Source organism: Polypterus senegalus, chromosome 11 (assembly GCF_016835505.1).
Source record: "Polypterus senegalus isolate Bchr_013 chromosome 11, ASM1683550v1, whole genome shotgun sequence".
In the NCBI taxonomy this organism is placed as follows: Eukaryota; Metazoa; Chordata; class Cladistia; order Polypteriformes; family Polypteridae; genus Polypterus; species Polypterus senegalus.
Window position 1 is genome coordinate 51,658,247 of NC_053164.1, and position 24,674 is coordinate 51,682,920.

At 36.9% G+C, this 24,674-nt stretch overlaps 1 protein-coding gene across 1 annotated transcript; it reads right to left on the minus strand.

Annotated features, from left to right (window-relative positions):
• Positions 1 to 834: 834 nt before the first annotated feature.
• Positions 835 to 17,600, minus strand: pold2 (polymerase (DNA directed), delta 2, regulatory subunit). Its single transcript, XM_039768610.1, has 11 exons — positions 17,458 to 17,600; positions 16,131 to 16,360; positions 15,412 to 15,533; positions 15,181 to 15,304; positions 12,842 to 12,956; positions 12,533 to 12,731; positions 12,184 to 12,264; positions 8,734 to 8,891; positions 5,180 to 5,307; positions 4,706 to 4,807; positions 835 to 2,792 (listed from the first exon to the last, which is right to left on the minus strand). Exons 2-11 carry the CDS (start codon positions 16,348 to 16,350, stop codon positions 2,635 to 2,637), a joined length of 1,407 nt encoding a protein of 468 aa, XP_039624544.1. The 5' UTR covers positions 16,351 to 16,360; positions 17,458 to 17,600; the 3' UTR covers positions 835 to 2,634.
• Between the last annotated feature and the right edge of the window lie 7,074 nt (positions 17,601 to 24,674).

A 24,674-nucleotide genomic window follows, 5' to 3' on the forward strand; every position in this document is an offset into this window, starting at 1 on the left:
CGTGACTCTCCAAGGCAAACCTTATTACCCAAGGGGAGGATGGATGGATGGCGGCAGCACATCTCCAAGGGGGGGCTGTCCCAGCTGCAATTATGGGACTCAAAGACACAAAAAAGTTAAAATTGGGATGTGAAAAAAAAAAAAAAAAAAAAAAGGTTTACAAACCACTGACTTTGGGTACTGGAGCAGTGAGGCAGCAAGCTAACCACTGTACCACCACGCAGTCCCAGTTAAATCCCAGTATGTATATATGTATATTACAGGTAAGAAAGTTAAAAATGACAAATAAAACAGATCCAGCTTCAGTTTAAGTATAACGGTTCTGAAAAAGGCCAGCACTGAGCAGCCTCTTACCCCTACATCATGTGTCAAATTAATTTCTCACCAGAGGATGTCTAAGTTGGTGAACCACTCTCAATACATCCCTTAATGGTGCCTCATGAAAGCCACAGCCACATTGCTGTTGCTAATACATCCATTTTCATGGATAAAAATTTACGAGCTGATGAATTCACAGTGTCGGATCGGACATAAGAGAGGAGCCACACAGCAAGACTGTCTCAGACAAATACACACCTGAGGCACAGCGTTTCAGAGAATGGGTAGCAACTGGGCAGTACTGGCAGGCATTGTTTGTTTTTCACCTCTCTCTAAGAGACTGAGTCTGAACAGCTGCCAACAGGGCAGCACTCTGTTTAGCCCCACAGCCTAACGGGCAGATTGAGTGTACTGCAGTTTTACCATTCAGCCCCATAAAGATATAAATTAAATTTAGGTATGTGAAGTAAAGTGAGAACAGAATTCAATGAAATCAAAGCATAATGGTTGTCATTAAACCTTACAAAATGATTCCTGTTTATTGTATGCTCGAGATGTACACAAAGAATGCAATTTCACCATTCAATCAATCAATCAATCAATCAACAAACAATGTCAGTTTTTCCAGGTAGAGACCGACTATGAAGAATTTATATATCGAGCCAGGAGGTAATGTGAGGAGTGTAATCAGTCATATTTTAAGATGGAGGTGAACAATGAAGGACGATACATTTGCAGAGTTTTAATGCAAGCCCATTTGACATATGCTTAGAATTAAATGGGCTTTTAGCAATGCAGTCACCGAGAGCTGCAGTCCTTATGCTTTACCAGCTTGAGGATCGTTATTGGTGTTGGATTATTATTTGTGTTTCAGCCCCCCAGTGGTTAGGACAGGTCAGCACCCACATTCGTGTCCTAATAGACACCACCTAAAATGTTTATTCTTGCCCACTTGCCTTAGTCAGTTAAGGGGAACCCTACTCTGTGGAGAAGACTGTAGCTGAATAGATTTGGTCTACACTGAAAACAGTTAAGTGGAATAAGATAAAGTTTAAATGTGAAATATTAAAAATGAGCACTAGGAATTCTTTTCATGTATAGTAATGATATACACACACAAATACAAATACAAACTGTGTAAGCCTCACTGTAGAAAAAACGATACATTTTAACTCTAAACCATTGACAGATTCAACTCCAGAATATAATCTTATATTTCAATGCATCTCACAAACAACTCCATATTTCTGAAAGCCTGCATAAAAATCAGATATAAAAATATAGGATCTGTTTGACTTAATTACTGGCCTATTACATTTGCTTTTAATCCATAAATGACGATACACAAGATGGCACATCAAAGAAAAAAAAAACTAAACAACATCTATTAACAACAATGGGAGAATTTATAAATGGAAAGATAATAAAAATGAAGGAAGGCCCCCAATGATGTGATGGAAGAAAACAAAGCAAAATGCCAGGATGTGCTCTGTAAGATGACAACACCGCTTTTAAGGAACACTTACCCATTTCTTTAATGGTCTTATTCAGTTAGGAAAGGAGAAACTGAGGAGAATAACTAATTGGGTGCATTTGAATGAAACTTATTTACTCTTTTGACCTTTCACATGGAAATTAAAATCTAAAAATCTTTTGGTTAAGTGACAGGGCAGGTAAACTGTAACTAGTGCATTGTGCCGAACGTGTCCACAGACACCATCCTGAATATTAACAACAGCAGTTACGATGTGTGTGCATTTGAAACTTGGAGTTTGATTGTCAAGACAATGGAAAGCGTCACTCAAAGGAAGACCACCAAAAAGGCCAAACCAGGCTACACAGATTAAAGCAGAATAACAAAAAATGTACTGCATACAGAATATCTGAGCAGCGAGTTATTCAGCTGTATGGGGTAAGAAACAACAACAACCTGCTGCTATACAGAAGTGCCACTCACCATCACAGACAGACAATGCAGATTTTCTCTAACTGGTCAATAAGATAAAGATATTTGAAAAGACCCTAAAAGTTCAGTGTCTTTAACAGTGTTTTGGGGGGCTGATAAATCAGACACATTTCCAGACTACAACCTGCTATTCTGGTGAAGCCGACAGAAGAATATTCTGTACCTGTTACTCCATTTTTCCTTTTAACCTCCTGCATTGTGTGTTTTGCCCTAAAACAGTTGTCCACCTCTGTTCACAAGAACTTTCCAATTAACAAGCAAAATCAGCACCAAATTCCAAATGTGACTCCAAACTGCTCACGTAGAATTGATCTTTCATGTGTGATGTGGTTTGCTGTCCTTCTAGTAAATCAGTGACTGATGTCCATTTCCCCTTCCTCATCCTCGGTCGAAAATGCAGAGAAGCTTATTGGCTCACATTCCAGGGTACGAAGGTTAATGAGACAGGCAGTCTGGGTCTTGCAGAATTCTGGTACAGCAACTAGCAAAACTTCCTGACCATCAGCACCTAACAAGAGAACTGCAGAGTTATTAAACCAAAAAGAAATGTACGTGGTGCCCTTACTTTATTACTGGCGCCATTGAGAAAGGTGGGAGAAAAAAAAATAATAATAATAATAATAATAAACAATATCTTATGCCAGAAGGACCAAATACAGATTTCTTCTTCTTTCGGCTGCTCCCATTAGTGGTTGCCACAGCAGATCATCTTCTGCCATATCTTTCTGTCCTCATCATCTTGTTCTGCCACACCCATCACTTGCATGTCCTCTCTCACCACATCCATAAACCATCTCTTAGGCCTTCCTCTTTTCCTCTTCCCTGGCAGCTCTATCCTTAGCATTCTTCTCCCAATATACTCAGCATCTCTCCTCTGCACATGTACAAACCCATGTAATCTCGCCTCTCTGACTTTGTCTCCCAACCGTCCAACTTGAGCTGACCCTCTAATGTACCCATTTCTAATCCTGTCCATCCTCATCACCCCCAATGCAAATCTTAGCATCTTTAACTCTGCCACCTCCAGCTCTGTCTCCTGCTCTCTGGTCAGTGCCACCGTCTCCAACCCATATAACATAGCTGGTCTCACTTAACCGCCCCTATAGACCTTCCCTTTCACTCTTGCTGATACTCGTCTGTCTAAAATAACTCCTGACACTCTTCTCCACCCATTCCACCCTGCCTGCACTCTCTTTTTCACCTCTCTTCCACAATCCATGTTACTCTGTACTGCACTAAAGAATCCCAAGAATTTAAACTCATCCACCTTCTCCAATCATTTCAAGATGAATGCTTTTAAACAAGTAACACCCTTTCTTTCTTTTTATTTGTTCACAACACAAGTGTCACAATTATGGTATTAAAGATTTTTTTTTAAGAAAATGAAATATGCTTATTTAAAATAAACTCAGACCTACAATTTTTTTTTGTACTTCACTAATTTAGCTAAGACAGAACAAAGACGTGACACACACTGGGAAGACATTTGTCATCCACCAAATGAGAAAAAGGAGAAAAAAAAAAAAAACCCACAATCCCAGGGTCAGACTTTGGGTCTATCACTGAAGTCCCCAAATCAATTATTAGGCAGTACACATGCGACTATGTCAAGGGCTAGCCAGAAAGAAAAAGCAGCTACTAACGATAAAACCAAACTGAAATGCTTGGCTTTTATCAAATACCATTGGAACCTTGAGCTGACTTGTATGCTATGCACAGATATGACCAAATACAAACTATCTGGCCACTGACATATACATTGAGAATTAGAAAATGTATGCATGTAAACAACAGAACCTGCCATAAAGATATGATGGAGGACTGTGAATTGTGTGGGTTTATTCTACCAACTCAGGCCCCCTGGGGCTTTTGTTAAGGTTAATAACATGAACTTTTCTAAGTATTGGGATAGTCTGACTAAAACCTTAATTATCTCTGTGAAAAAGTTGGATGTGTGTGACAATAAATCTATACACACCCCAAAATAATCAAAACAGACAAATTAAATATAAAAATCAAAATTGGTTTATGTATATAAACCATACTGAAAGAATATAGTCTAAACTGAAGAGGGCAGTCCATCTGCATTGTAGACCTAAGGACATCAAAAACGTATTTAACATAACAAAAATGTGTACCTTTCTCATTTTCCTCTTATTCTATAGTTCATTATCAATGAATGTACCCCAACAGCTTTTAACACATTTCTGCTGACCAATTTGTTGGCTAAAACTGGACAATACCAGTTTCACAGAGAGGATGTGCAGCACTGTCTATAAATCTCTAGACATGACCACAGAGTAGGAGATCATTTGTGAAAAGACTAACTTCATAGATCACAGGTGACTGAAATGGAAATGCAGAAAAACATGGCATCAGATTATTTTAATGAAAATAATGAAACTTACTAGCAATGCTCACCTGTTATTAGTTTGGACTGAAACGTTGGTGCATTGCCACAGAAGTAGATGTATGGACATTCTTCTAAAATAAACGGATCCTTATTATAAAAAGGGTAGCAACCTGGACAAAACAAAAAAAAAAAAACACAACTTTTGAATTATGACTTGTGTGGCCAACCAATCAATAAATAAAGATTCCATTAAAGTAGTTATTTCTTTTCCTTCCCACCACTTTCATCTAGCTCACATTCAACTTCAAGTTTCAGTTCAAGATCAACTTACTGTCGGAATAAAGAGAGTCCAGTGAAATTCTTAAATGTACATCTGACCACCGTGCAGCATATAATATAATTTGACAGATCGAAAATTCTATATAGGCATATCACTGCAGGTATAACAAGGTATATCTTTTTTTCTATTTTTGTCTTTATTTGCCTAGCCAATTGTCAGTGACAAGCTGATTCACCTAATGGTCGCCCCTTTGCAGTCTTACCGAGTGTATCGGGAGCAGTGGGAGCCAAATGGCTTAATCTTAAAGTGCTTTCAAGTATGTCTAGGTAATCCTTCATATTGCTGTATTTGTAGATGTCACTCACGTTCTGCCCAGATGTACCAAGTAACCTGAGTGGAAAAATATTTAGCTCCAATTAAAACACATGAAATGGGTAAGTTATAAGTAATGCAGGACTTAGCATTCTAAAAAGCTGAAATGAAAAGAACATTTAATTTGCTGGTTTAGCTAATGACTAAAGTGATTTCCCTAAGTCATTAACTAACAAAAAACAAATTCAAAAACATACTAAAAAAAAAAAAAGCATAATATGAAGTTAACCCAAGGGTTTATCAATGTTGCTCTACAAAGTGCGGGGAAAAAAATATTTGAGTATAATAACGGGGAACAGTGCTGTAACTGTAGAGTCAATACAAACACAATTCAATGTATTGCTATTTTATTATGCTTTACTGTACCGTGAAAAGTATATGTTGCTTATATGACTGGTGTAGAAACTCCAAAAATCCAGCACTAAAATAATAACGGTACAACAAACATTCACCACTAAATAAAGCAATGGCAATAAACAATAGCAACATATATTTAAGATAAAAATATCATTTTTAAACATACTTATTCTGTCTGACATATGGTTTAACAAAACAAAGAATTCAAGTAACTAAGCTGCAGAATTATCAGTAAGAATTAATGGAATCTGATCGTGTAACAGGTATTAACAAAACTCATGAACAGGGAATAGTAATATGAAGACAAGCAGACCATGGTAGCTTTCCAGTAATCTCCTGTTAAAATCCAAAATAAATACAGCACTCCTTGTATGAAATGGGTTTTTCCAGAACTCTTGGCAAGAAACCAGTGTCCACACCTAACACTACTCTAGCTGAAGTTTCCTATTGCTGCCTGTGCTTTGTATGGCCTCTCAACCTTTACTCTGTTTCTTTGTTGAGCTAGAACAAAAGGTTTAAGAAGAATAATAATAACTAGCTGATTACCCAGTGGCTTCGCTCACTGAGTGCAAGGGAAAAAATTAAATGGAGTATATAAATTATTAAACAGTAAAACATTAACATGTAAGAAGTAAAGATTGAGCAATACTGGAGTGCTTTCGGGTAAAGTACATTTTAAAGGCGCTATAACATAACAGGTAAGTAGCACTAACAGCAGCTTAAATGTATTTGGATCATCTCTCGGTAGCAGATCCCTTGTGAAAGGCGCTACACGACCGCTGTGGTATAGAAATTACATTTTCTATGTGATCCTGCAAATTTCTGCCTGAGAGAAAAATTATTCTGAGAAATGTGGACACTGCCATTCCGTGCTTAACGGGCAGAAGGTCCAAACAATTCCCAAGTCCAATACTTTACATGAAGAGGTCGGTACATCTTCTTAGATGTAAACACTCCATCGTCTTAAGAATTCATCAAAAAAGCAACCTTGAATGTTGTGGTGTTTTAGTGACCTGAACTCACCTTAAGGGATAGTAAGTAGTCGTGCAGCGCAATTTACAAAGAGAGTTTTGCTTCGATTGCACCAATGACACTCATTCGCAAAGATTTTCCGTCTCCCAGGAGCCGAGGGGGACTCAAAGTGTCACAAACAGTGCGTGAAGAGAGGACGGCGCCCAAAACTGTGAAGCTCTCGACCCAACGGAGCAGCCTGACATGCCGCGCCTCTCAGTGTCCACTTTGTTCTCACGACCCCTCGCCACGGAAGGTGGTGTCGTCTTCACATTGTTTACAGCTCGGCGCAGTTAAAAAGTAGAAAGACGCAAAGCTGTTTTCTTCATCTCTTCTACTATCAAGTACTGCCGATTAAAAAAAAAAAGTTATAATGTGGTAGTTTCCGCGACAGACACGTGGGCGAATAAATAAAACTTCTCTGTCAGAACGCGTCTGGCGGCAGACGGATAGGTAAGGGCGACGCGGGACACACTTCTATGAGATAGATTGGCGTGTTTGCGTTTACTTCTTTTCAATATTAGTAAAATAACTCACATAAATAAAAACAATTCGTAAAAACGATATAAAAATGGGTGTCCACAAACGAAGTGATTAGTTCCTGTATTATAATATTTTTTGTGGTCATACGTAATTTCCATTTCAAACGCGAAAAGAATTTATATATATATATATATATATAATAACAATGAATTTTATTTATAGGGCACCTTGCATTAGCAGTAAATCTCAAAATGCTACATAAAAAGTTTAAACAAAAGCAAAGCAAGATAAAAACAGAGATAAAACAACAATAATTATAGCATTCTTGTTAATAAGATTTCCTAAACAGAAAAGTCTTTAACTGTTTTTTAAAACAGCCCACAGTCTGCTGTGTTCTTAGGCTCTCTGGTAGGCCATTCCAGAGCCGTGGAGCAGCAGCTGCAAAGGCTCGGTCACCCATTGTATGAAGTTTGGTCACAGGGGGGCGAAGGCGGTAGGTATTTGCAAAACTGAGGTTTGTAGTTTAAGGAGTTCCTTCAGATATTGTGGAGCATTTCCATGGATGCACTGGTGAGTAAACAAACAGAGTTTGTATTTGATATGGAGGTGGATAGGGAGCCAATGAAGTGACCAAAGGATTGGTGAAATTATTAAGAATATTTCTTAGGACTTCAAAAGTCCTAACCACCAACAAATTCAGTTTAATTTGTACACGGTCTATGTCTTACCTTACAAACATGTTTTGCCAAGGGATTTTACTCTCTCTTTGCTTATTTATTCACATATTTTGGAACTATCCCCCTGTTGCTTCCTTCTGGTCCTGTTTCCAGCTCTTTCTAAGATTCTGCCCTCTGATATTTCTCTTCTAGTTCTTCTTTTAGATACAGCTATGTTACCTTTTTACATCTACACCAAGCCCCGCAGCAGCAAAATTGTTTAGTTTGAGGGATTGGCGTCATGTGGGTGGGGTTCTTTATATGATTTTTAATTTGTATTTTTGTTAATAAATTTCAGAAAATGCATGAACCAACAACAACAAAGAATCATAATAGTGTTTCTATTTTTATACCAATTATTAAAAAAAAAAAAAAAGTTCCTTGAATGTCACACACATGAATTTTGTTTTATGGTCATTAATACTGTATGTCTTTAAGTGAACAACATTTCAGCAAAAGACTCAAGAATCTAGAGAACTATACCTTATGCATTAAAAAAACATAAGGGGATTAAAAAATATTTTGAATGATGCTAAAACATTAAACTTCAAAAAAATAAGGTAAAACAAAAAACAATTCTCATAAAATACAGTACACAGATAATAAGCTTGCCTTTTTATGCAGTATTCTTTAAGTCAAAATTGTGTTCATTTTTAAAATAATGTTAATCTGGTATTCAAAACATGAAAAGAATTACCTACAGTATATAAAACATACTCTGAACTATCCCGATATTAGCCATATTTATTTTTGGAAAATGTCTGAAGAAGTGAAAATATACTAAAACACAATTTCAACTGATTTCAAAAGGAAGCTATGCACATTAAATTAATCAAAACTGGAGACCCATTCATTATCAGCAAGGGGAGTTGCTCACCGAAGTCCATCAAAGTCTGCCTGAAACGGATTGCTGACCAGGTGTAGTGTGGGGTAGACAGAGGACAATGGAAACATGCATCGATGAAGAGGCTGTTGGGGCAGGGTGTAATTTGTTGGATCAAACTGACCTGGCATAACGCTAACTGGAACAGAAGCCTTAAAAAGGGGAAAAAGAATAAAAAGGAATTACTGGAGTGTAAAACATTATGTACTTGGTATATACTGTACATAATATGGTAATTTGAAGAAAAATGTACACCAGCTTTTAGTTCTCTGGTTTTACAAACTGAGACGTAACAAAACAATCATGTAGTCCCTCCCAAATCTTTAAAAAGGATTAAATGTAACCTTAAATGTTAAGCAATACAAAAAATTAATTTTACTTTTGCTTTATATCATCAACATACACAATGTTGGAACCAATCCTGTATATGGCACCACTCTCTCATATCCCATTCTGGCACACGTTTGTATATGGTCAATTAGGAATTGATCATTAAACTTATATATACACACACGTCTAATTAAGGGATATGAATTCTGAACTCTAAACAGTGACCAGGGCAACATTCAAACCAAGGATGCTGCCTCAGTGCTAATATCAAGTCCATCATGGTACATCTATAAAATAATTACTATAGTATGAATTCTAGAGAAGGCAGTCATTATGTAGCTAAATGACCACCTCAATAAACATGCTGTTCTTGAAAAGTTTCAGTCGGGTTTCAGAACAAATCACAGCACAGAAACTGCACTTGTTAAAGTAATAAATGACTTGCGGGTAAATGCAGACAGAGGCCATTTATCTGTTCTCATCCTCATAGATTTGAGTGCCGCATTTGATACCATTGATCACAATATTCTTAGAAATCGCCTTAGTCAATGGGTGGACCTCTCTGGCAGTGTCTTAAATTGGTTTGAATCCTGCCTGACAGGTAGAAAATTCTTTGTTAGTTGTAGTAATTATAACTCAAAGACACATGATATTCTATATGGTGTTCCACATGGCTCTATCCTCGGTCCGCTGCTCTTTTCAATTTACATGCTTCCGTTAGGTCAGATTATCTCGGGGCATAACGTGAACTACCATAGCTATGCTGACGACACACAGCTGTATTTGTCAATAGCCCCTGATGACCCCGACTCCGTTGTTTCACTAACACAATGTCTTACTTGCGTTTCTAAATGGATGAATAGTAATTTTCTCAAGCTAAATAAAGAGAAAACAGAAATTTTAGTGATTGGCAATAATGGATATAATGAGGTTATTAGAAATAAACTTGATGCATTAGGATTAAAAGTCAAGACGGAGGTAAAGAATTTAGGGGTAACTGTTGACTGTGACCTGAATTTTAAATTGCATATTAATTAGATCACTAGGACAGCATTTTTTCATTTAAGAAATATAGCAAAAGTTAGACATCTTTTATCATTGAAAGATGCTGAGAAATTAGTTCATGCGTTTGCTTTCAGTCGACTAGATTACTGTAATGCACTCCTCTCAGGATTACCCAAAAAAGACATAAAACGTTTGCAACTAGTGCAGAATGTAGCTACTAGAATCCTAACTAGGAAAAGAAAATCTGAGTACATTTCTCCAGTTTTGACGTCACTACACTGGTTACCTGTGTCATTCAGAACTGACTTTAAAATACTGCTTATGGTTTACAAAGCCTCGCTCCATCTTATATATCGAAATGTCCGACACCTTATATTCCAAATCGTAACCTTAGATCTTCAAATGGGTGCCTACTTAGAATTCCAAGAGCTAAACTTAAAAGAAGTGGTTAGGCGGCCTTCTGCAGTTACGCACCTAAAATCTGGAATAGCCTGCCAATAGGAATTCGCCAGGCTAATACAATGGAGCACTTTAAAAAAACTGCTAAAAACACATTACTTTAACATGGCTTTCTCATAACTTCATTTTAATTTAATCCTGATGCTCTGTATATTCAATTAACTATCATAACTATTCATGGTGGCTCCAAAATCCGTACTAACCCCTAGTCTCTCTTCTGTTCCTTGTCCCGGTTTTCAGTGGTGGCGACCTGCGCCGCCACCACCACCTAATCAGAGCAGCATGATGGTCCTACATTGATGGATTAAAGGTCAGAGGTCCACATAACCATCATCATCAAGTCCTTCCATGAAAACCCTGAATACAATGAGGACTGATCATTTATGTTAGGTAGAATGCCCAGAGGGGGCTGGGTGGTCTCATGGCCTGGAACCCCTGTAGATTTTATTTTTTCTCCAGCTGTCCAGAGTTTTTTTTGGTTTTTTCTGTCCTCCCTGGCCATCGAACCTTACTTTTATTCTATGTTAATGAGTTTTGTCTTATTTTATTTCTTACTTTTGTCTTTTTTATCTTTCTTCATCATGTAAAGCACTTTGAGCTACATTATTTATATGAAAATGTGCTACATAAATAAATGTTGTTCACTAATAAATCTATTCTAGTCTAACTTCCCTTTGCTGTCTTTTTCTTGAATGTCCATTACCTGACCTAAAACAGAACAAAGTACGTGATCATCTGTTGGCCCCATGTTACACTATAGGGCAGCTCTACAACACAGTCTGCATATATGCCACTTGATGACAAGCCCTGTTGCAAGATACAGTAAGTAAAGAAAGCGAAAGCATTAAAGTTCCATACACACAGCTAAAGAAGCACCAGTCAGCACTTCATGTTATTCTGTTATTTATTTTTTCTTAACATTCATGCTCTATCCATCCATCCATTATCCAACCCGCTATATCCTAACTACAGGGTCAACTCACGAGAAAATTTGATATGACGTGCAAAGGCCAAAACCTATTTCAATATGTACATTTTTTTTCTGCTATTGATCATATTAGCTGTAAACTACAGACAATGGGGATGTTGAAAACTATCCCAAAAGTCCAAAGACATGCAGGTTAGGTGCATTGGCGATCCTAAATTGTCCCTAGTGTGTGCTTGGTGTGTGGGTGGGTGGGTGTGTGTGTGTGTGTGTCCTTCGGTGGGCTGGCGCCCAGCCCGGATTTTGTTTCCTGCCTTGCGCCCTGTGTTGGCTGGGATAGGCTCCAGCAGACCCCCCATGACCCTGTAGTTAGGATATAGGGGGTTGGTTAATGGATGGATGGATGGATAATATTAGTGCATAGTGCCACTTTTTTAATTAATGTAATTTTTCTTCCATATTAGTATATCCAAAAACTAAAAATAAAAAATATTTGTCTCTTTGGCAGGACTATAAAGACGATACTACTCTGCAAACCAATTAACCTATCAGAATTCCAAATGTAGAAATATGGAAGGAAATACATCAGTGGGGTTTTTAACTGGTACTACATAAAGTGCTTGCTAATAATTTTTAATTAAGTAAAATATGCTTTATTAAAAAAAAAAAAAAAGTATAAATTCATTCTTTTTCCCCGACTCAGCAAAGAATTTGGAAAAACTCACAGCTAATTGCACTAAAATTTCATCTAGCATTCGGACTGCCTCAACACTTCCAGCTTGTGTCTTCTTGGTCAGATACTTAGCCTAAAAAAATAAAAAATACAAATTTGAACAGGCAAATAACTTTAGCCTTGGACTATGAAATAAAGTAAAGCCGTTTAAATATAAAAAATGTTATTTTGTCAACAGCATTCACTACCACAACCTTTTCTGACTCATTCCTGTGTGAAAATTCCTTTCTATAAATAATTTATCAATGTTTGCTGCATATACAGAAATAACAGACTCATGTCATTTCAATCTATTAAACACAGATTATCAAGTATTTATTTGCATCCATTATATTTTTTACCTTGCCAAGAGACTCTTTTCCCTGAGTGTTATGGCTCAAAAGATTGCCCGCCAGCACAACGTGTGAGATTTTTGCTGCTCCATTCTGCTCACCTTCATCCCCCAACTGCCCAGTCACCATATCCACCAGTAGCTGAAGACCCATTAGGGAGTCTGCATCACCACCCCCTAAACCAAGTCCTGAGACCATAAGAACAAAACTAGGGAACAGAATAATGATCCAGGTATTACTTTACAGATATGCAACAGTACAGACATTCATTAAAAAGTATATTAAAAATATACCCATTGTCCATCATATCTTCGTTACCTGTCTTTACATAAATCAGGCCGGATCCGTTGTGGTGGAAGGTCTGCTGTGCAGTAATCTTCAACCATGAACTTTCCATCATTCTTTTCTGATCCAAATACTACAATGACACTTCCTTTAAAAAAAATACAGAACATCAACAAAAGACAGAACTTAGATATAAGCATATGTTCAAAAACAAATAAAGAGAAACAATTTCAAATACATTACCAATTAAAATAAAAGCTATTTGTTTGAATTACGTTTGAAATTATATAGTGAACACCTAAACAAGTTTAATGTAGAGAAAGGAAGATGATCCATTCTATAAAGAACTACTTTAGACTAAAGTACAAGACCTTGACTGGATTATGCATTAAAGGGTTTAAAGAGTTTTACTTGCTTCTTATATACTCAAGGACTGAAAATTCTGCAGTTGACTACAAATACCTCACTACAACTGAAAAGCAATAGATTACTGGCTTTTAAATAATATCAACAATACATTAAGAAGAGTAACGTGAAAATGGCCAAGAAGTTATACAGAAACATTTGTGTAAAACATGAAAATAAATAGTACTACTGGCAGTGAAAATGGCTAGGTGTGTATATACATACTGTATGAATGATTTAATTGTATTAAAATTAACTATAATGATGATGTGTCAAATATTTTAGGTGGAGTTAATTTCTAAAAAGAAACAGACTAATATGTATGGCAAAAACAAAAAATTACTATTTTAGGAAAATAAATTATTGAACAATAATTTGAAAAATACTCATGTTTTTGTGGTCAGTGTAGAGCCCATCAAAACAGGTATCCATATATTTTTATATCCTAATTATACTAACAAAATATAAATGGGAGAACAATGTAAAGTGCAATATGTGAAATGAAGAGTCCATTAGATGGAAAATGAAATGAGTAGTTTACAAATAAAAGTGAAAAATTCAGAAGATGACATGGGATAACATGTCTTTTTATAAAATGATTACAAATTCTCATCCATCTATTCTTCTGTTTTCAAACCCACTTATCTTGAGCTGAGTCATGCAGAAGCTGGAGCAATCCCAGTCAGCATTGTGCACAAGGCAATCTTCAATGTAACTCATAAGAAACAGCACTGCAAATATTTGCAAGTAATTCATAGTGTTTCTCATGAGATAAGTCTATTGAGTTTCACAGTTTTTAAAGTCTCTACAATATTCCCAGTATAAAGGGAGAATAGCCTCTTCCAATTAAAAGTGAAATTTGAGCTTAATTTATTTTGTTCAACACAGCAAACATACTTAATAGTTCAGATACATTCAACAAAATGAGCGGTATAATGAAGCAGAAGTAAGCATATCATTATTTGCTCAATCTTGGGATACTCTTTTTTGCATGTTTAGAATTTAACACAATATTACTCACAATAACTTTTTTGCATGTTTAGAATTTAACACAATATTACTCACAATAACTATCTGACAAGTTTTAAGGTACCAGCTTCAGCCCTCCTTGAGAGCGGTGTATTTCAAAAATAGCTAAAAGGGGCACCAGTATTGTGATATTTTGAACCAATTTCTCAGAAAGCAAGTGCTAGGAGCTCAGGAAAGGTGCTAAGGAAAATGACAAGGAACACTAGAAGCTTGACAGCAAGCTATTTTCTCTTTTAGAGGAGAGCCAGAAGCATTTCACACTCTTCTTAAGATAAGATTAAAAAAAAAAAAAAAAAAGAGGCTAAGAATGTTATCGTGCCCAAGACAGTTACTACAAGAAAGTGGACCTCCACTTCCGGTCAATTTACTCCAGTATAAACTTGAAAGTAGCCAAAGAACAAAGGAACAGTGAGTCACTTCTGGTGTGCCTAGGGGGAACTTTGCCCTGGACCATTCTGAAAAGTGTGACCTGCTGAGATGGTCCCTGTCACTGCAAAACTATACAAAATGACAGAAGAAAAACAATATTGGCTTTTCTTATGAGAATTTTTCTAGATTTGTGAAAAAAATTATGTCTCTGCTTAATTCCAACAAAAAATTATCTATTTCATCTCTGTTCATTTTTATACTGCATAATTCCATTATGAGGAATTGAAAATGTATTTTAAAAAGCTGTGTGCTGGTGAGTGGAGCACCCCCATGTGATCACACCTAACAAAACTACTTAAGTTTAGTGATCTAAAAATAAGGCAGTTTAATGTTCAAAAATTTCCAAAACAATTATATAATTAAAGGAGAGCTTGGGGCTAAAAATTATACAATCAACAAGAACTACCTATAAAATATGAATCTTTTGACAAAGCCATCCTAATTACAGCTATACAAACAATAATGTAACCTTTATATAAAAGAACAATAAAAGGAAAGTGTATTACAACCTGTGAAAAACTTCTGGACATCAATGGCTCCCTCCAGTTTTATTCTCTGTAGTTCATCTTCTAAAATTAATTCATCTGACTGGTCGATATATTTTGCTCTTGGCGGCTGGGGCAACAGGTTATGCTGAGGAACAAACAATAGACTATATTCAAACAGATTAGACAGCAATAAATATCTGAAGAAGTTGTCATCATCTCAACATGTACTCATTTAACTTAAATTTTTTGTACCTCCTCACTGATCTCTCGAAGGATTGATGGCTGAAGTTCCATGTGCTTGAAAATGGTTCCTACTATACAACACTGCTCACCCATTTGGATGTCACAAAGTCTCCGCACTGGCACAGAATGACCTTCAGAGGTCATTCAGAGGGGAAAAAAGAACATTTTACATCATAAATATTTGAGGTTCTGTCCATTTTCTTGACAAATCTGCGCAAAGGTCTAACAGGAGTATTCTGAGCTTTCACTTCTGAACAGCAACTCCAATAAAAAATAAACTGTATTTGCCCATGTTTAAATTTAAATACCAATTGCAAATCCTCACAGAATTTCTGTCATTACACTCCAGATCACTTGAAATATGGATTTTCTTCACTTCTAAAAGTGAATAATGCATTTACAATTTATGATTTCATTTTATTCATATAAACTGAATTTTTTATATAAAATACACTATTAATAAAATACTTTTATTAATAATGTTTACCAAAAAGTGTGAAGCACATTTTTTCACAATGTCAAGGTGTTAGTGCTATTTGTAATTATAAATACTGTAAAAATAAATGTATTCAATTTATACAGTAAAACTAATTTATTTTTCAATATACTGAAAACATAAGTAGTTTTCTAACTTGTCACCTTTGAATATTAAAAAATGTCACAGTTTGCTTCAAGGAAAAATTAGCAGAATAAGCACCGAACACAATAACAGAAACTGGACAGCTTACCCCACTTCTGCTGGGCCCGCTCTGTCAGAATTGGACGCATCTGAATAAGTCGTGTTGCGTAGATATGGGCATACTGGCGGTTAAACGTTCGGTCACTTGACTTGTAACGATCTGACTGGTTAACAAAGGAGGAGGAAATTTCCCTGGTGAAAACAGGTCCCTCTGTTGCTGGCATGGATAATAAGGTCAAACCTCTAAGAGAAGAAATGTCTGAAAACATGGCTGAAACACTGCAAGACAAAAAAATTACTAAATAGTTTCTTCATACTTTTTTGCTGCATTAAATAGGTACAACAATGTATTGGCAATCTTATAAAAAAAAACAATTTCTTAAAGAGTAAAAATGTTCAAGACTAATGGACTTTAGTCTTGGACTTATACTAGCTTAATAGCATGGTGGCTGAACAGTCCGCAAAATTAATTCTAGCCCGAAACCTGCCTGAGTAGAGTTTGCACATTCTTCCCTATCAGCATGGGATTTTCCTGTAGATTCTCTGGTTTCTTTCCATACTTCCCAGAAGCATGCATTTAGATTAAGTAGCAACTCTAAATTGGCCTGGTATTATTGAGAATGGGTATGAACTGCAAAGAATTGGTTCCCCGAATCCAGTGCTGGTTACGTCATTGTACCCCGTTCTAGCTTCAGTTCCAACAACCTTTATAAGCAAGTTAGAAAATTAATGACTGGATGTTCATAAATTCAATAAACCAAAGCCATTTCTAGAAAGGGATACTGCCTTATTATTGTAATGTACACACACAGAGATATATATAAAAATGTGTATATATATATATATATATATATATATATATATATATATATATATATATATATATATATATATATATATATATACACACACACAGTACATAGATAGATAGATAGATAGATAGATAGATAAAAAAAACATTGCTTAAAGCTGGAACCGGCCCCTTAGAGTTGCTCTGGGTCATCGCATGGCATATTTGGACTCGCCCCTAAAAAAATGTAAAAAAAAATTCTAGAAGATCCCTAAACTGTCCACACTGTCAGTGACGGTAGTGGGATTTGAACTCAATTCCACGGAGCTGAGGCACGTTTAACCAATATTACTGATGTTTCTCTTCTGGGCCTACAACAATTCTTTTAGTAGTGCATCGCCTAAGTATTCTACACAAACTAGAAAAATAACTCATATTTATAACAGTTTCTCATTAACGACTACAAGTGCACATTATTTGTTAATCTAGAGAGTAAAACAGAAATATAAGTGTAATGAACTTAAGCCGTTTATTTAATTTGAACCGTAAAACAGTCCCTTTCACTATGTTCATCTTTTAGTCTTACCTGTATTATGTACGTGTACGATATTCCCCTGCTCTTTTATTAAGACGTCTAATAAACTCCCCGTTGCTCGGCTCGCTTAACCTCAGTCACAACATTGAGTGTGCGCGCTCTCCCGCCATCCCATGCTGCAATCTTTGACATCCGGGACTTCCGGGAAGGTCAATGGCTGCCATGTTTGTGAGGTCGTCTTAGCTCGTGAAGCCAAGAAAACCCGACCTTTTTTAAACGAAAAGCCTGTTATACACTAGATCTACACTGGCGATTTTACAGTTATTTTGGTTTTAGACAATATTTTGTTTACGTTAGATATTTGGTCAGATATATGGCAAGTTTTGGTTTTAACATAAGATGGATAATAAGTCATACAAACATTTGAGTTGCTGGGAACAAAGTCCCCTTCCCACAAAGTGTGGCATAAGCTTTATTTAAAGCATCCATTCGTCCATTTCCAAATCCTGAGTTATTCTGAGCAGAGTCACAGGGAAATTGGGTCCTACACCAGTAAACATCAGGGCGGGTATGGCAGGAACACTGTATGGTCAGGGTGCCAGTCCATTAAAAAGTGAAAATATTCACACACCAACACACATACTAGGTCCAATTTACAACAGCAATTCATCTAACTTGCATGTCTTTGGATTGTTGAAGGAAAACAATGTAGACACTGGGAGAGCATGCAAACTCCACGCAGGGAACACTCAGGACATGAAGCCTGGTATCCTTGTTGTGAGGGAGAAACACCTCCACTGCACCACAGAGCTGCCCATTATTTGTGAAATTTTGTGGAGAAGAATTAGTTTACTTTGATCCAGTTTAGGTTTTGGCTTGTCCTGGCGCATCTGGCTTAAGGCGAGAACCAGCCCTGAACAGCATGCCAGACAAATGTAAGGCCCATTCAAGTGCACATCCTCACCACACCGACACAGGGCTTTTTCACCATTTAACCTAATAAATGAACATGGAGAATGTACAGCACAGTATCCATTTGGAAACAGAGCACTAAGCACATTGCCACCATAACTCCGATACTGAAAATGAAACATTTAAAATATAATAATTTATAATAATATTCAATTTCAAAACACACTACTGTTTTGACACATTATTGATGTAGGTTGAATTTCCATTTCATTTATGCTATGCATGTATTAAATATAAAGCTGTCTACCCTCTATGTGACAATGGTAGTGGCTCTTTCTTAAAGTTCCATGTGAAGTGTACTTAAATTAAAAAGTATTCCTTGGTCAAGACTGGCTCTACACCTCACCAGCCTACCTTATGTCTTGGTCACAAGATGTTCCTAACCCCCAACTTACAAATGCCACATCATAATTCACATCCAGCAAAAAGAATATAACTATTAAGTCTAAATTTGCAGGGAAAGGGTGGAAGTTAGAAAGTACAACTTATGATTAAAAGATTTGGAGGCTTAGTATTTTCATCACCATTCTGAAGCAGACAATGTATTGAAGTGATTAAAAATACTAATAAAACATTTGGTGCAATGTATGTGCATTTGGTCCAATATAAGATTATGGGGTGAGCGGGAAAGGCATGTGGTGCAAACAATGGCAGGACCACTGTGAGACTGACAGAGGGACGACTGTAGCCGGTGATATTACCGTCGTGAAAATCTGGTTTAGTTTATGTATGTCAATAAGAATATGTAAGTTGCTGCTTCTTTATAGTTCTTCCATAACATTTGATAACGTTAAGTATTACTTTGTAAAGGGGATAGTTGCTAGCTCTGTTTCCTGATTCACAGGGCATTTCCCACTGTCGGTAATGCAAAATTAACTTTGGAATTCTTAAATGTTAAGTTATTAGCAGTAACATACAAGTTATCTGTGTGGTTTTCATGTCGCATCTGCCTACAACCGCCCCCATTACAACCATCTGTGGATTTCTAAATACAGTATGATGAGCAGGTGCCTGTGAGGGGGTTGGAGGGGTGCAACCGGCCTACCTTTTGTGCGACTTTCAGCACCAAAGTGTGTTAAGTGTTGGACAAGCATACAAAGAAGAATTTCATTGCAGTCTGTAAATGTGGCAATAAACAGAGGCCGGACTGATTATACAAGTCAAAGCCTTATAGTTTTTTTTATGGTGCCAGTGCCATTGACCACCTGCACAAGGTCACTAATATCATAGTACTTGTTAACTGTATTTGATTAAAAGATTTGGAGGCTTAGTATTTTCATCACCATTCTGAAGCAGACAATGTATTGAAGTGATTAAAAATACTAATAAAACATTTGGTGCAATGTGTGAAATATAAATCAAGACATGTTAAACTGGATAATACAATTAGCAGACCACATTTGGAATACTGCATACTGTTTTAGTCATCTTGCTTACAAACCCAACACTAAGGCTTAACCCCATCACATTTCCACTCTTAAATGAACTTAATGCTTGCTAAACTTACTTCATCACAGGAACAAAGTTGTTGTTGTAATGTAAAATGCAGCAATTCATTGACCCTTCTCTGTTTCTTTGGATGATGTGGGGTGGGGGGGATTTTTAAACAAATCAACATACACAAGGAATCTGGTTCTCACAGAATTTTTTTAAATGTTTTAAAAAAAACTATACATTACTGAGCTAGCATTTTCCTTATTTTTCTTTTTTTCACAGCTACACCAGAGAGGATGTCATAACCTTTGCCATTCATACCATCCTGACACACGTGCATAAGAGAAACTGATATGCCAGTGTTTTGGGGTGTCACCATTATATTCTCTATTATGTAGACCATAACAAAATGTCTTAAATCCCATATACTTAACCACACCATCATTTACTGTAATTCAGCATGGACCCCCTTTCCCTTTTATATCTATAACCTCAGGCAATTAGATACAGTAAAAGAACAGGCAGGAGAAAGATTTAAACATTTAAATATTTATTACAGATAGTATGTCCAATAAATATTAAACAGGGTTAAAATGAATGTTCTCAAAATAATATTAATAAGATCTGGATGACATGCTACCAGGTGGCATGTTATCCTATTTGGGTTGGTCTTTGGATTCAGCATAGCTTCCTATTGAGCAGCAGAGACTACAGCTCTTCTATATTGGTGGCACTGATAGTGAAACCAGAAGAGACACGAGACTGAGGTTGATGGGGGAATTGGAGCCTTGGTTTATACTGGACCAACTTTGTCTTTGGTATACCTCTGGGCCAGTAGATGCGGGTGACTCTTTTGGTTCATCCAGTCCTAAACTTCCTTAGAAGGTTGGTGTCCTTCAACATCTGCAATAAGATGTTACAGATGTTCTACCAGACGGTTGTGGCGAGTGCCCTCTTCTACGCGGTGGTGTGCTGGGGAGGCAGCATAAAGATGAAGGACGCCTCACACCTGGACAAACTTGTTAGGAAGGCAGGCTCTATTGTAGGAATGAAGGTGGACAGTTTAACATCTGTGGCAGAGCAACGGGCGCTAAGCAAACTCCTGTCAATCATGGAGAATTCACTGCATCCACTGAACAGTGTCATCTCCAGGCAGAGGAGTGGCTTCAGTGACAGAGATCGTTCCTCCCCCACACTATGTGACTCTTCAATTCCACCCGGGGGGGTAAACACTAGCATTATTCAAAGTTATTGTCTGTTTTTACATGCATTTTTATTACTCTTTAACTTAATTTTTTTTTGTTTTTTGTATCAGTATACTGCTGCTGGATTATGTGAATTTCCCCTTGGGATTAATAAAGTATCTATTTATCTATTTTAGAATGACTGGTCCAGTGGCTGCACAAACTACTGTACCTTACCAAACCTGCCCTCAAGTTTAGGCTTTCTTCCTCAGCAAATGGGCATGTAAGTTCATATAAACTAAAAGAATGTAAGTGCCCCTACACACTCCTGGTCAAATTTGGTTAACTCACCCCTCCCCACCATAAATAGCTCAACAAAAATATTATCTGATCTATATGGGTCCTAAATGAAACATTACACAAATATATAGCACATTTTACAAAAAATGACATGCAAAATATGAGGGATGGTCAAAAACTTTCTGCACGTTTGTTTTTAACTCTATTTATTAAGAATTTGAAAAAACAAATTACATCACTTTTTTACATAGTCACATTCCTTTGCAATTTTCCCAGCATCGTACCAACTTTTTAATGCCATCAGCAAAAAATGTTTTTGGTTGAGCACGTAGCCAGTGATGCACCGATGCTTTTAAATCAGGGTTCTTTCTTCATTCCTTATGGTCGTGGCTATAACTGGACATCCAGAGCAATCTGCATCCGTCACACTACTACAGCCATTTTCGAATATTACAATCCACTCATAGCTGACTCTATGAGTGAGAACTTTATCCCCATACTGAGCACACATGCAGAGATTAATTTGTGTTCCTGGCACACCTTCTGCCCACAACAAGCATGTGACAGAACACTGTTTCTTTTTTCTGCAATTTATAAGTTTTGCAGCCATCTTCACCACAGGGTGACAACTCTTATACTAAACTGCACGGGCAGGCGGCTTGCCAGACAGAACTAGTCACATGACACTCTCAGACACGACCAATTACTATTCGTCCCGCCTTCACCGTTTCGAGTGAAAATATAAAAGTGCGGAAACATTTTGAACAACCCTCGTATTTATCAACCTGTATGCCACATATTGTTCTTTTTTTTTTCTTTACACTCAACCACTGCCAGAGTCCTGCTTATGGAATACACCTCAGCATTTAACACTGTCGTACCATCAAAGTTGTTCCAGAAACTCTTACTTTTAGTGTCATACTCTGAAACTAGATTTTGAACCCACTAATATAGGCACCCCTAGATAATGTTCTGAGAATCCTACTATACTCATTGTTCACACTTACCTGCTTGGTGAGACACTTTCAATTTGACTACTTTGAATTTTTTGGTTCCAAGTGTGAAAAAATATTTAATTACTTTTTCCTTGAAATGTACACAACTTATATTTGTGCCTCTGTGGTCTCGTTAAAATATAACTTTAAAGCAATATCTGGCCTCTTACCATGCAAACTCCTTACACAATGTAAAACATTTCTGTTCCATCCCCTGTTAATCTCGATTGGTTTTAATTTGAAACGATTAAATTCCCTCAATCTCTCATCCTAACAAGTTTACCTGCAGTTCTGGAAAAAAAATCCACTAACTGTTCTCTGGAGCATTTCCATTGTTGTTACTTATTTTTCATCAAACATGAAGATAAAAACGGCACATGGTATTCCATGTGTGATGTTAGACAGGCGGTGTGAAAACGACCCGCAGAGGATTATGGGGTGAGCGGGAAAGGCATGTGGTGCAAACAATGGCAGGACCACTGTGAGACTGACAGAGGGACGACTGTAGCCGGTGATATTACCGTCGTGAAAATCTGGTTTAGTTTATGTATGTCAATAAGAATATGTAAGTTGCTGCTTCTTTATAGTTCTTCCATAACATTTGATAACGTTAAGTATTACTTTGTAAAGGGGATAGTTGCTAGCTCTGTTTCCTGATTCACAGGGCATTTCCCACTGTCGGTAATGCAAAATTAACTTTGGAATTCTTAAATGTTAAGTTATTAGCAGTAACATATAAGTTATCTGTGTGGTTTTCATGTCGCATCTGCCTACAACCGCCCCCATTACAACCATCTGTGGATTTCTAAATACAGTATGATGAGCAGGTGCCTGTGAGGGGGTTGGAGGGGTGTCGGGGGCTGCAACCGGCCTTCCTTTTGTGCGACTTTCGCGGCGACCAAAGTGTGTTAAGTGTTGGACAAGCATACAAAGAAGAATTTCATTGCAGTCTGTAAATGTGGCAATAAACAGAGGCCGGACTGATTATACAAGTCAAAGCCTTATAGTTTTTTTTATGGTGCCAGTGCCATTGACCACCTGCACAAGGTCACTAATATCACAGTACTTGTTAACTGTAAGCGTCACATGTTTTACCCGGTGTGGCGTCGCCTAATAAACACACTAAGGAAAAAATGCAGAATACGAAATTTAACTAATCCGCGATTACATATACAGAGTCAAGCGCCACAAAACAATTACAGATTTGTATGGTAAATACTGAGTTGCACTTCTTGAGAAACTGGTAGGAAGAAAAAACTATTTGGGCGAATCTGAAAGCGCTATCACTATCATGTTCGTTCAACACTCAGACCTCCAGACCCTCCACAGTTCGTTTGGTGTTAAAAAAAAGGCACAGCCAATCAAAATTTGTATATAGCGGAAGCAGCTTTGACAAGTTGAATGAGCGTTCAGCGTGAAGTAATATACCTGTAGGAAGTCCGAGTTACGTATCAACAATACAACTTAATGGCCATTTTTGCAATGCATTGTTGCTTTTAAACATTTAATTTAAAGTGCCATTATTTTGTTTGTGTCTGAGCTACGAATGGTTTACTCTTAAAATTAAATGGATAAAACGGCAAGATGCCGAGTTCAACATTATAGAATTTGTTAAATCTGAACACACCGAAAATTACTCGGTTAGTCTTCATTCCTTTTGTGACTGTACAAACTAAAAAAAGCCTTCTTGAAATGTCTTTGTGTTTTTACCGATAAAAGTTTTTTCTAACTCTTCTATTTACCGTTATGAAGATAACACACCATTTGCCCAGTTCGTTTAGGTAAGTGTGAACACGCCAGCAGTACTTTATTGGTACCAAGCTATGAATGTGATCCGGCACGGGACTATCTAACATCTCGTCCTCCTCCTTCTCCTTCTTCTTCTACTACAGTTGGCTTTTTCTGGCAGACCTACTTATGATACATTACTTGGACAACCTGGACTGGAGTATGGTGCAGAGCATAAAGAAAAAACAACTCCGTTTGCAACTCAAAGTAAATCACCCCCATAAAGCCCTATAGATTTGAAATACTGAAAATCAACTCATTGACACACATTTCATAGCTAATCAAAATATTTGGATTAAAACTATTAATCCCTATTTCTTGAAGTGCTGTATGAAATTGTATCCTTTCCTCTATATGCTTCACAGTGAAATATTACAAATTCCACTGTCTCTTGCTGATCACAGTTCTGACAAAATCCAGATATATGTTTTCCTATTCAATATAGGGAATATTTTAGCATGGTGTGTCCAATTCTTAATCTCATCAGAATTATTTCTTTCCTACTTCTTTTTCCAGGGACCATCTAACTACAGGAAATAGTGTGCATTATTGGAAACATTTCAGCTGGTAAATATTAGGTAATTTTGGCATAAAA

Bases quoted from the DNA above. Each gene is read 5' to 3' on its own strand.
- pold2 (XM_039768610.1), bottom strand. From the start codon at position 16,350: ATGTTTTCAGACATTTCTTCTCTTAGAGGTTTGACCTTATTATCCATG. The intron at 4,808-5,179 runs GTAAGACTGCAA...TGTTTTGTCCAG, and splicing joins CACTGCTCCCGATACACTCG to GTTGCTACCCTTTTTATAAT. The intron at 2,793-4,705 runs GTGAGCATTGCT...TTCTCTTGTTAG, and splicing joins TCAGTCCAAACTAATAACAG to GTGCTGATGGTCAGGAAGTT.